This window comes from Anguilla rostrata, chromosome 1 (assembly GCF_018555375.3).
Source record: "Anguilla rostrata isolate EN2019 chromosome 1, ASM1855537v3, whole genome shotgun sequence".
In the NCBI taxonomy this organism is placed as follows: domain Eukaryota; kingdom Metazoa; phylum Chordata; class Actinopteri; order Anguilliformes; family Anguillidae; genus Anguilla; species Anguilla rostrata.
In genome coordinates, this window is record NC_057933.1 from 83,669,549 (window position 1) to 83,682,380 (window position 12,832).

Sequence of the window (12,832 nt, forward strand, 5' to 3'; positions counted from 1 at the left end):
TGCAAATGTGACTGGAATTAAGTCACAGGCGTATCATTTACAAAGCGAAACAGCATAGCGTGAGTTTCAATCACGCACCATCTGCCTGTGGAACGGTCAACCGCACCCCACCCCCATTGGTTAACTCTGATACTGACATCACTGAGAAAGCGACGGATTGGACTACTGTACCAGAAGGGTTGAAAGCTCCAGCAGCCAGTGGAGCCACGACCATCAAACCTGCACACGAGACAAAGGGACATGTAGGTGTGCGTCTCATTAAACCCGGGAGTCTGATGGTGACGCGTGTTATTTATTCAGAGTACTGGTTGGTACAAGGGTGGTGCTTACTGTATTTATCTGTGACAGGACATTCAAATAAATAAATAGTGGGAAAAGTACTTTGCCCGTAGCTCAAATATCACTGTAGTATCCATTTGTAAATGTGCAGCAGGTAATACATTACATTACATTACATTTACTTGGCAGACGCTTTTATCCAAAGCGACGTGTATAATACCATATAATTCGTGCGTGTGCCAGCGTACATGTGTGCGCAAAATAATTACCAAACACCAATAAACTGATCCTTGCTGCTGCTGCAACGTGTTCTAGAGAAAGAAATCAAACAAAATGCAGATTAATGTGTGTCCAGTCGAATCTTGCACACTGGGTTTTAGCCCCAGCATTGCGTGAGCAACATCTCAAAGCCATTCTTTCCGTAATTCTGTAAAAATGTAGCGGGACACTCACCCATTTCAGCCGACTTTCAGTAGTTTTGCAAATGTGGATCTGAAGCATGAATGTGGAGGCCGTTCAGGGATCAAAATCCAAATATATATCAATTCATGCAGCACTACTATTCAGACACAATGGTAAAGCATCAGAAATTGATTAAAGTAAAACAGTAGAATACAGCTGTAAAAATCATTTTATAGAGGACAGCCAGCACTCTTTTCCTGTGTAAATGCTGTATAAATACATTAAATTGATAACTTTCTAAAATAAACTATTTTTAAATTGTCATCTTCACAAGCATTTTCCTTTCAGACCATTATGATACCATGTCATTGTTGAAATGCACTGTTGCCAGTACACTGCTCTTACATTTATACAGGAGTACAGCAATTTATGTTTCCCAGTAACTGCTTGTGATATTTTTCCTTTGCTTTCCAATGCAATTCTCATTGGCCATACATTGCACATCATATCTTTTTATTTAAAATGAATGTTACATTTTCAATATCTTACATGCATACCTGACATATATACATAAAACAGTACATTCCCGTAAATAATAGTCGTAAAAATAAAGCCACTCTTAATATAGTTGTATATTGTGGTGGACATTACCTTAATTTCCCCCGGTCGGTGAGAAGAGTCCAACAGACTTACACACAATATTCAGTTCAGGTGCCTTTATTTGGCCGAATAGGAGAATCCACACAGCGCAACAACGCCTCCTATGACTCAGGCTGGGAGAGGCTAGAGACTGCTTTTACAGAGAAAGGAAAGTGAAACTGACTGATTTCCCCAAGCTCTCTCTCTGCTGTTCCACAGGCAGCAAATACAGACACACACTGGTACACACACACTTACAGTGCCACACACACATGTAACCTGGTACTCACACAGACTTGCAATGGTACCCACACCCACACTAACACACAGTCCCGTACAGCTATCCTTGTGAGGACTTCCCATTTGCTACATTAATTCCGTAACCTCTAACCCTAACCCTAACCCCAACCACTACATGCCTAACCTTAACCCTAACCTTAACCTAATTGTACTGTAACCCTAACCCTAACCCTAAGTCCTAACCCTAAAACAGCATCTTGACCTTGTGGGGACCAGCAAAAGGTCCCCACAAACATACATTTTCCTCATCTTTCTAGGCAGCTCTAATTTTACGGGCTTGCTGATTCTTTTCTCAATCAAGGCTTGTTGGATGGCCGTCAAATCCGTGAGTACATACACTGGCCATATTTCACCTGCGTTTCTGTTGCATTTACACTTACGTCACCGCACCCTTTGTACACGCTCATCAGACTGTACAAATTTACACAAGGATAGCCATAATCCACAACCGTTTCTTAGAGGGTCACTTCGCGTTTCTCACTCTCATAATAAAACGCTTTGCAAAAATAAATGATATCTCATGAAAAACACGTTTTCAACGTACAAAAATGCCAAGTTACTCAAAAGTATTGATATCAAAATGATGCCAAGTTACGGTACTACAAACAATGTAGGCTATCTTGCCTCACCGAAATTACATAAGATGTATTTCAAAGCAATGCTACCTAATATTTCCTCAATTCTTTCAAGTCACTTGGCCCTGTGTTTTGTAATCTTACCATATTACAATGTCATGCAAACTTTGTGTCAGATCAAAGTGTCAAATATTTCGTATTGCCTCATGGAACACATTGAAATTCATGTAGAAAACTGCTGGTGTATAAATGGGGTGTTATTCTTGGGTAGTTGCGGTGTATACGTTCAGTGAACGGCGGATAGATATGGTGCAGATATCGACCAGAATGTCCAACATAGTGCCTGTAGGTGTATTAAAGTACATTTTCAAATGTGGCCAGATGGTGGCGCTAATGGAAGGGTAGAATTGAGCATTCTGAGATGGTCTATGTTTGATCCCTAACATATCTGCAGTTTTACTGCAAAAACTTCAGACATCGAGTATGTTGATGCCATAAGACAGGGTCCTTTCCAGGAAGTTGGAGCCCTTTCCAGGAAGTTTGGGCCTTACATGCAGTGTGTATCTTGCGTATGGACTGGACGGCACTAGGCACATGGAGAAAACGCTTCATGTATGCAGGCTCTATTGCGATACTACTCGTTGCAGCTTCATTTGAAGGGCCATCATTGAACAATTTATTCTCACCAAAAATGGCATTTATCTATTACGTAAAACTGAATTTTCAATGACCTGCATTGTTCATTGCTGAACAGTAAACTACAATTGGCTCATATTTACGCTAAATCCTTTGTTCAGTAGTAGTATAGTGCTCCTACTGTCTTCATTTTACTAACAAGTCTCTCATGTGATAGATTTTCAAAAGGCATTTGATAAGGTAAGTAAATAATATCTAATGCCTTGCTATAACCAAAACACTTGGTAGCTTCTTCAAAGAATACCAGAAGGTTTGTCAGACATGACCTTCCCTTACAAAAACCATGCTGGCTATCCCTTAGGACGTTGCTATTTTCAAGAAATACTTCCAACTTGTCTCTAATGATAAATTCCAGTATTTTACATATTATGCAAGTTAAATTTGCAGGCCGGTAGTTTCCTGAATATGCCAGCAGCCGTACCACCACGCACTCTGCTCCTGCTGACTGGCTGAAGCTAAGCAGGTGTGGGCTTGGTTAGTACTTGGATGGGAGACCACCAGGGAATATTGAGTTGTTGGTGGGCCAGCTGAGGGCACTCTTCCCTCTGGTCAAATAAACCCCAATGCCCCAGTGCAGTGACGGGGACACTGTGCTGTAGGAGATGCCATCTTTCGGATGAGATGTTAAATCGAGGTCCTGACTCACTGTGGTCATTAAAGATCCCATGACAGTATTCGCAAAGAGTAGGGGGATCCCTGGTGTCCTGGCTAAAATCCCAGATCTGGCTCTCACAAAAACTTGCCACCTAATCATCCCCTGATTTAATAAAAAATGTTCTCTCCTTTCTGTGGAGCTGCTGAGTGGCCAACAATAGAGGATGGTGGTTGTACTGGGCAGCTCCCAGGTATGAATGTGTGTGAGTGTGAAGCAGGGCGTTCCTGCAAAAGAGCATCCGTGCTCAGTGAACCTACCCTGGGTAAATAAAGGTTAAATAAATACCACCAGGACCATCAGGTCCTTGTTTGTCTTTAGACTGCCTTGTTTGTCAATGATAATGTGCATCATCGAAAGATGTAAAGGGAAGGTTAAAGCTGGAGTAGGCAATTTTTATGCTGGAATATTTTTTATCATATATAACTGTCAAGAGACCATTAGAAAATGTTGATTGTGTAAAGGGTTTAAATGGGGTGTTATTCTTGGGTAGTTTGTGTGGAGCTCTGGATCACTACGTTACATGTGGCAGTCTACCTGTTTTGTATTTAGACTTATTGTAAATTTTAAAATAATAGACTTAGACTTATGTATTTTAACTGTAATTGAATTAAAGGATTTATTTGTGTATATTTGTGTCTTTAACTGGCTTATATAAAACAGTGACAATCATCCAGAAGTATGGATGTGGGGTGAGCAGCTAAGTTGCTAACATTGGCTGTGGTTCTACCTGACCGGCAGTGATATTAGGCCAGAGTATCATTGTAATTATCCATGTTAACTTGGTTTCTGTGGTCAGAATTCATTTAGTACACTCACCAATTTTGCACTGTAAAAATTTTTATTTAAAATATCTCAGTTTCCCTGCTGCCGTAAGGAAGTGGTCTTGTAACCTAAAGGTCATGGGTTCGAATCCAAGGTAGGGTACTGCCCTTGTACCCTTGAGCAATGTACTTAACCTGCGTTGCTTCAATATATATTCAGCTGTATAAATGGATGCAATGTAAATGCTATGCTGTATACTTTGCTCTGGATGAGAGCGTCTGCTAAATGCCTGTAATGTAGATGTTATCTGAACATCAGCGTAAAAAAATTACAAGTTACTCACACATTCAAAGCACTGTCTATAAATCATTATTTCAAACTTGCAAACTCTAGGCCTGCCATTAAAGCTACTGATATCAAAATTAGGCCAAGTTACAATATTGGCTGTCTTAGCTCACACAAATTGAACAACCTATACTCCAAAGCAGTGCCACCCTGTGTTTCCTAAATTTCAGGTAACTTGGCCTTGCGTTTTTTCATCTTACCATCTGAAGAGAATGTGGTCATTCAAAATGTATGTGTCACATGAAAGTGTTTCCAATAATGCTTCTTCTGTTTGCATCGACTTTATTCTGAATTTGGTATAGATGCCTACCTATCACGTCTTTATCTCACCACTCCTGCAATTTCTGTATCCATTTCTTCCATATTACACCTTGCTTCTGCTTTACTTACTTGAATTGCTAACTATATCTCCTCATTTGCTAAAGCCTCCTTGGCCAATATATCCACAGCTTCATTTCCCTTGATCCCAACATGTGCTGGAACCCACATACATTTTATTTCAATACCCTTCTGCACCACTCTATTGTGCACTTGGAGAACTTTAAACAATAAATCTTCTCGACACTTTGACTTGAAAGATATTATACTTTTAAGGACTGAACTTGAATCAGAACATAATATTACCTTATCTGGTCTGATCTCTTCCACCCATTGTAATGCCATCAACAGCGCATACATTTCCACTGTGTATACTCACAGATCATCTGGTGTACATTTACATACTTCAATATTACTTTTAGGAACTACAAAGGCCTCTCCCATTCTTCAGCTGCAGCAGGCTTATGTAGAGCCACAGGCAGGTGAAGCCAATCAGGTAATTAGCAGCTCGTTAAGGTGGAGCACAGGTAGAGGGAGAAGCACAGATCACACGCAGGGGGTTAGTGTAAGCACCTGCATGTATCATCGGTAAATGCTGAGAAACATAAATGGTCTGTTGTGTTGCAGCTGCTTGGAAAAAGGGAGTTCAGGAAAAAAAAAACTGTTGAGACAGAGCGAGTTTAATATTATTTTATTTTTAACCGAATGCAGTTTTCCAAGCCTTCACATGTATTGTATTTAAGAACACACAGCTGTGTGAAGTGTAGCGCGCTGGCAAGACGTCCGCAGGTGTTGCCGCCGGAAATGGGCTCGCGGCGTCGCTGAGTGTGGGCTAGTCAACGCGTGCAGGCCAGCCACTGCGCTAAGGCCACCTGCCAGCACAGACGCGGTGCGGTCCAGGGTTGGAGCCTACACACGGAATCACTGCCATAGCCGCATACGAAGTCAGCTGTAGCTCTTGCCCCGTAGCCAGCTGACAACACGCTCGCCCCTGGCCCAGCTGTCAAACAGACACAGGACGTCCCGTCAGGTTAAAAGACAGGCAGTGGGCACGGCCATTCATCAGCACCACCCTGTTCCCTCCCCGTGACAGCGCTGGAGGAGCCTGGGAAGGGCGTGGCATTGCCGCTTGCCACCTCCGCATCAAGAGCGCCCAGGATGCTCGCCTCTCACCGTCTCCCAGCCTCTACGTCACCGACCAACAGGAGCCCCTAATCATGCATGCCCAGGCTGTCACAGCCGTAGACATACATATATAACTAGACAGGAGAGCACGACCTCAGCCAACCCAAGCTGTGAAGCCTCGGAAGTAAGCCTACAGTTGAGGCCAAAGGTTTACATACACCTAGGCTAAAGACATTCAAACTCAATTTCCCACAACTCCTCACATTTCAGGTTTCCATACATTTCCTGTGTTAAGTCAATTAGGGTATCTACTTTAATTCCATAAGAGGTCATTTCAAAATAATACCTAAGAGACCGATTTATTTCAGCTTTTACGTACTACATCATACACTTTGTTAGTATTTGGTGGCATTGCCTTTTAATTTCTTAACTTGAATAAAATGCTTGGGATAGCCTTCCACAAGCTTCTCACAATACTTTGCCAGAATTTTCGCCCATTCCTTCTGACAGAACTTGTAGAACTGTGGGCCTCCTTGCTTGGACACACATTTTCAGTTCAGTCCACACATTTTCTATGGGATTCAGGCCAGGGCTTTGTGATAGCCATTCCAATTCTTTCACTTTGTTGTCTTTAAGCCATTTTGTTACAACTTTGGAGGTACGCTTAGGACCATTGTCCTGCTGGAAGACCCAGTAGCAACCAAGTTTTAACTCTAGCTGATGTCTTGAGGTTTTGCTTCAGTATTTCTAGATAATCCTCCTTCCTCGTGATGCCGTCTATTTTCTGAAGTGCACCTGTCCCTTTTTCAGCCAAACACCCCCGCAACATGATGCTGCCACTCCCATGCTTAACATTTGGGATGGTGTTCTTCGGATTAAAAGCCTCATCCTTTTCCCTCCATACATAGCGCTGATCATTTTGGGCAAACAGTTCAATTTTTGTTTTATCTGACCAGAGAACACTCCTCCAAAAGGCTAGGTCTTCGTCCTGGTGATCACCTGCAAACTTCATTCTGGCTTTTTCATGCCAGTCTTGCAGTAGGGGCTTCTTCCTTGTGTGACAGCCTTTCAGGCTATGGTGATGTAGGATTCTCTTAAAGGTAGATGTAGATACTTTGGTACCTGATGTCTCAAACTCCATCACCAGTTCCTTTGTTGTTGTCTTGGGGTTCAGTTCAACCTTTTGGACCAAAGTTCGTTCTGTCATGGTCCTGCGTTCCTGTCTGCGTTTTCCCTGTTGGGTCGCCAGATGGCGGCACTTCTGTTTTGTGTCCTGCTCCCCCTGTGTTAATTGTATGATTGTTTCCAATTGTCCAATCATTGTTTTCTGGCTGTCTCGTTTTCCCTTCCCCTTCCGTGGCCTGATTGTTCATGGTGCCCTCCTGTGTCTCGTCAGTGTGTTCTATTTAAGTTTCCCCCTCCCTTGACTCAGGTGCTGGATTCTTGCGGTATGTCTGGTTGTTCTGTGTTCCCCTCCTCAAGTCTGCTCCATGCCTTCCTGCCCATGTTCTGGTTCCCCCGCGTTTGTATTTTACGGATTTTCTTTGTTCTTATGTTTGTTTGCCTTCGTTTGTTGAAGGTCGCCCTGCAAGGCTTTTTGTTCCCGTTTGTTAGTAAAGTCTTTTGTTCCCTTCATTTTGAGTTTTTGCATTTTTGCCTCTGCATTTGGGTCCAAACCCCCCCACGCAGCCTGACACGTTCAGCCCTGGGAGTTAATTTGTGCCTCCTTCCTGAACGATGCAGTGTCTGTGTGGTCCCAAGATTTTTAGATTTGCATACAATTGTTTGTACAGATGCTCGTGGTACCTTCATTTGTTTGGAAATTGCTACTAAGGAGGAACTGGACTTGTGGAGGCCACAATTTTTTTCTGAGGTCTTTGCTGAGTTGCTTGGATTTCCCCATGTTATCAAAGACAAAAAGACAGTGGCCCTGAAGGTAGACCCTTAAATACAGCCACAGGTGGCAATTCACTTCAAATGAACTCCTAATTATGACAATTGGCCAATCAGAAGCTTCTAAAAAGTCATTACATCATTTCTAGAATTTCCAGGCTGTTTAAAGAGTCAACTTGGTGTATGTAAAATTTTGACCCACTGGAATTCTTATATAGTTCATTAAATATAATAAAGAAATAAATCTGTCTCTAATTTGTTTTAAAAACGACCTCTGATATGAACAAAGCAGATGCCCTAATTCACTTGCTAAAAATGAATAAAATGTGCAGAGTTGTGAAAAACTGAGATAGAAAATCGTTAGCCTAGGTGTATGGGTGTAAACACATACCGCCCCCAACAAACACACACAAAACGCCCTGTCGGTTTTAAAGCCATACAGCCTGTCACAGCGTTATGAGGGGGAGGAGCCAGCCTGTAACAGCACTATGAGGGGGAGGAGTCAGCCTGTCACAGCGCTATGAGGGGGAGGAGCCAGCCTGTCATAGTGCTATGAGGGGGAGGAGCCAGCCTGTCACAGCACTATGAGGGGGAGGAGCCAGCCTGTAACAGCACTATGAGGGGGAGGAGTCAGCCTGTCACAGCGCTATGAGGGGGAGGAGCCAGCCTGTCATAGTGCTATGAGGGGGAGGAGCCAGCCTGTCACAGCACTATGAGGGGGAGGAGCCAGACTGTCACAGCGCTATGAGAGGGAGGAGCCAGCCTGTCACAGCACTATGAGGGGGAGGAGCCAGACTGTCACAGCTCTATGAGAGGGAGGAGCCAGCCTGTCACAGCACTATGAGGGGGAGGAGCCAGACTGTCACAGCGCTATGAGAGGGAGGAGCCAGCCTGTCACAGCACTATGAGGGGGAGGAGCCAGCCTGTCACAGCACTATGCAAAGTAATTGATTGTGCGACTAGACTGGTCAGATGAGTTCTGAGTGATAAATGTCACCTTGTGATTTTTCAGAAAATTCAGAATTCCGTTTTTTTATTTTTATTATTACATTTGGAAGTGAGGCTCACAATGATCTCCGCAAGAAACGTTCTCAGCATACAAAAATGCCAAACTGCTTGCATACCAAGTACTGTCTATAAGTCACTTTTTACTTAAAACCTGCCGTTAGAAGTGTTGATCATCAAAATGAGGCCAAGTTATTCTCTTCAGATGTTAAGGTGAAAAAAACACAGCCATCCCCTTTTCATAGCGAAACAGCATAGCGGAGTTTTAGTTACTTACGACATGATCGTAGCTTGTGCATGGCCACACCCCACGCCGCTACTGCAGCAACGATATCGGCGGGCGCGGCACCCAGAATTGCAGGAACTCCTGAAGCTGTCAACGCGACTTCACCTGCGCACATCACAAAGAGACATCCAGGTGTACGTGCGCCATTTGGTGAAACCAGGAACGTGATGGCAACTTGAGATATTTAGACTAGAGCAGTGGTAACCAATCCAGTTCTAGGAGATCTACCGTCCTGTAAATTTTCACTCCAACCCTAACAAAGCTAGAGCAGGGCTGCCCAACCCTGTTCCTGGAGATCTACTCCTGTAGGTTTTCATTTCAACCTTAATTTGGCACACCTGACTCTAATAATTTGCAGCTCAACAAAGATCTCTAGCTGTTGAATGAGGTGCCGTTTTGTTAGGGTTGGAGTGAAAACCTACAGGATGGTAAATCTCCAGGAATGGGGTTGCTTACCACTGGACTAGAGTAACCCTGGTGCTTACAGGATGTATCTGCAAGAAGAGGACACTCAAATCAAAATTAATAAATAAATAAGTAGTGGAAAAGAGACTTCATCTGTGCCTTGAATGTCACTGTATGTAAATTGAATGTCACTGAACTATATACAGAATGTGTGTGTGAACCTGGAAACCTGTGTATAAAGAAATATGAACCCCAAAACACCAATAAATTGATCCTTGCTAATACAAACCTGCACAAAGGGCTGCTTCTTCAACACATTCTAGAGAAATATAAAATAAATACATTTTAAAAAGCTGATAAGAGAAAACTGTTCAGTCAAATCTTGTACATTGTTTTAGCCCCAGCCATTGCATGAGCCTTTTTTTCATAAAATGAATAAATAAATAAATTAGCAATTATCCAAAATTGATCATTGCTGATACAAACCAGAGCTCAATGATTTTCCAACTGCATCTGCAAGGCAAAGAAATGAAAAAGAATGCTTATTAATACGAGAAAAATGTTCGGTCTAATCTCATGCAAAATGGTTGGCATCGCTGTCTCTTCATATTAAATACTTTAAGACTTCATGCAGAGACAGCGACGCCAATAGAAACCTATGCGGAGCGCATCAGTACCAGAAAGTTACATGCCTAACTCACGTGTATAACGAGGATAGCACAGACATCGGCTAAAATAAATAGCAAATAAAAAATTCATATCTTTGTCTGGTTGTTAGGGAAAAAAATATTTTACCTCGGAAAAATAATGTGAAAAATGAGTGATATTTATTCCTAATATAATGAGTTAACATCAATATTTTAATTTTTGCTGTCAAAAATGAATGGAGCCCAGTGGGGAAACTTGGTTTCTGAGCAAAAATGATAGAAATCAGCAGGGGGCGACATTACATTCGGTGCTGAGGTTGAGAACCGAAAGCTAGCGCCTTGGGGCAGCCTGGTAGGTTAAATACAGCCACAGGTGCCAATTCACTTCAAATGAACTCCTAATTATGACAATTGGCCAATCAGAAGCTTCTAAAAAGTCATTACATCATTTCTGGATTTTCCAGGCTGTTTAAAGAGACAGTCAACTTGGTGTATGTAAAATTTTGACCCACTGGAATTCTGATATAGTTCATTAAAGATAATAAAAAAATAATTTTGTCTCTAATTTATTGTTTTAAAACGACCTCTGATATGAACAAAGTAGATGCCCTAATTCACTTGCCAAAAGAAATGTATGGTAACATAAAATGTGCAGAGTTGTGAAAAACTGAGTTAGAAAATTTTTAGCCTAGGTGTATGGGTGTAAACACATACCGCCCGCAACAAACACACACAAAACGCCCTGTCGGTTTTAAAGCCACACACCCTGTCACAGCGTTATGAGGGGGAGGAGCCAGCCTGTAACAGCACTATGAGGGGGAGGAGCCAGCCTGTAACAGCACTATGAGGGGGAGGAGCCAGCCTGTCATAGTGCTATGAGGGGGAGGAGCCAGCCTGTCACAGCGCTATGAGGAGGAGGAGCCAGCCTGTCCCAGTGCTATGAGGGGGAGGAGCCAGCCTGTCACAGCACTATGAGGGGGAGGAGCCAGCCTGTCACAGTGTTATGAGGGGGAGGAGCCAGATTGTAACAGCACTATGAGGGGGAGGAGCCAGACTGTCACAGCGTTATGAGGGGGAGGAGCCAGCCTGTCACAGCTCTATGAGCACACCTCATTCAACACGTAGAGCAGGGCTGCCCAACCCTGTTCCTGGAGATCTACCATCCTGTAGGTTTTCATTTCAACCTTAATTTGGCACACCTGACTCTAATAATTCGCAGCTCAACAAAGATCTCTTGCTGTTGAATGAGGTGCAGCTTTGTTAGGGTTGGAGTGAAAACCTACAGGATGGTAAATGTCCAGGAATGGGGTTGCTTACCACTGGACTAGAGTGACCCTGATGCTTACAGGATTTATCTGCAAGAAGAGGACACTCAAATCAAAATTAATAAATAAATAAATAGTGGAAAAGAGACTTCATCTGTACCTTGAATGTCACTGTATGTAAATTGAATGTCACTGAACTACATACAGAATGTGTGCATGAACCTGGAAACCTGTGTATAAAAAAACATGAATCCCAAAACACCAATAAATTGATCCTTGCTAATACAAACCTGCACGAAGGACTGCCTCTCCAAAACATTCTAGAGAAATATAAAATAAAAAATTTTAAAAAAGCTGATAAGAGAAAACTGTTCAGTCAAATCTTGTACACTGTTTTAGCCCCAGCCATTGCATAAGCCTTTTTTTTCATTAAATAAATAAATAAATAAATAAATAAATAAATAAATGAGCAATTATCCAAAATTGATCATTGCTAATACAAACCAGAGCTAAATGCTTTTCCAACTGCATCTGCAAGGCAAAGAAATGAAAAAGAATGCTTATTAATACGAGAAAAATGTTCGGTTTAATCTCATGCAAAATGGTTGGCGTCGCTGTCTCTTCATATTAAATACTTTAAGACTTCATGCAGAGACAGCGACGACAATAGAAACCTATGCGGAGCGCATCAGTACCAGAAAGTTACATGCCTAACTCACGTGTATAATGAGGATAGTGCAGACATTGGCTAAAATAAATAGTAAATAAAAATTTCATATCTTTGACTGGTTGTTAGGGAAAAAAATATTTTACCTCGGAAAAATAATGTGAAAAATGAGTGATATTTATTCCTAATATAATGAGTTAACATCAATATTTTAATTTTTGCTGTCAAAAATGAATGGAGCCCAGTGGGGAAACTTGGTTTCTGAGCAAAAATTATAGAAATCAGCAGGGGGCGACATTACATTCGGTGCTGAGGTTGAGAACCGAAAGCTAGCGCCTTGGGGCAGCCTGGTAGGTTAAATACAGCCACAGGTGCCAATTCACTTCAAATGAACTCCTAATTATGACAATTGGCCAATCAGAAGCTTCTAAAAAGTCATTACATCATTTCTGGAATTTCCAGGCTGTTTAAAGAGTCAACTTGGTGTATGTAAAATTTTGACCCACTGGAATTCTGATATAGTTCATTAAATATAATAAAGAAATAAATCTGTCTCTAATTTATTGTT

The 12,832-nt window shown here is 42.1% G+C and overlaps 1 protein-coding gene across 4 annotated transcripts in view; it reads right to left on the reverse strand.

Moving 5' to 3' along the window:
- LOC135241416 (uncharacterized) overlaps nt 1-12,832 on the reverse strand; it is a 43,647-nt gene that overhangs the window by 25,833 nt on the left and 4,982 nt on the right. For 3 of the 4 annotated variants that reach the window (XM_064311818.1, XM_064311797.1, XM_064311807.1), the window contains exon 5: nt 12,102-12,128. In XM_064311818.1, coding sequence (XP_064167888.1) covers nt 12,102-12,128 — 27 coding nt within the window. Of the gene's footprint in view, nt 1-171; nt 220-548; nt 591-732; nt 836-1,332; nt 1,472-5,277; nt 5,945-11,887; nt 11,918-12,101; nt 12,129-12,832 lie in introns of all 4 variants that reach the window. The other variant, XM_064311789.1, reaches the window with a different exon arrangement.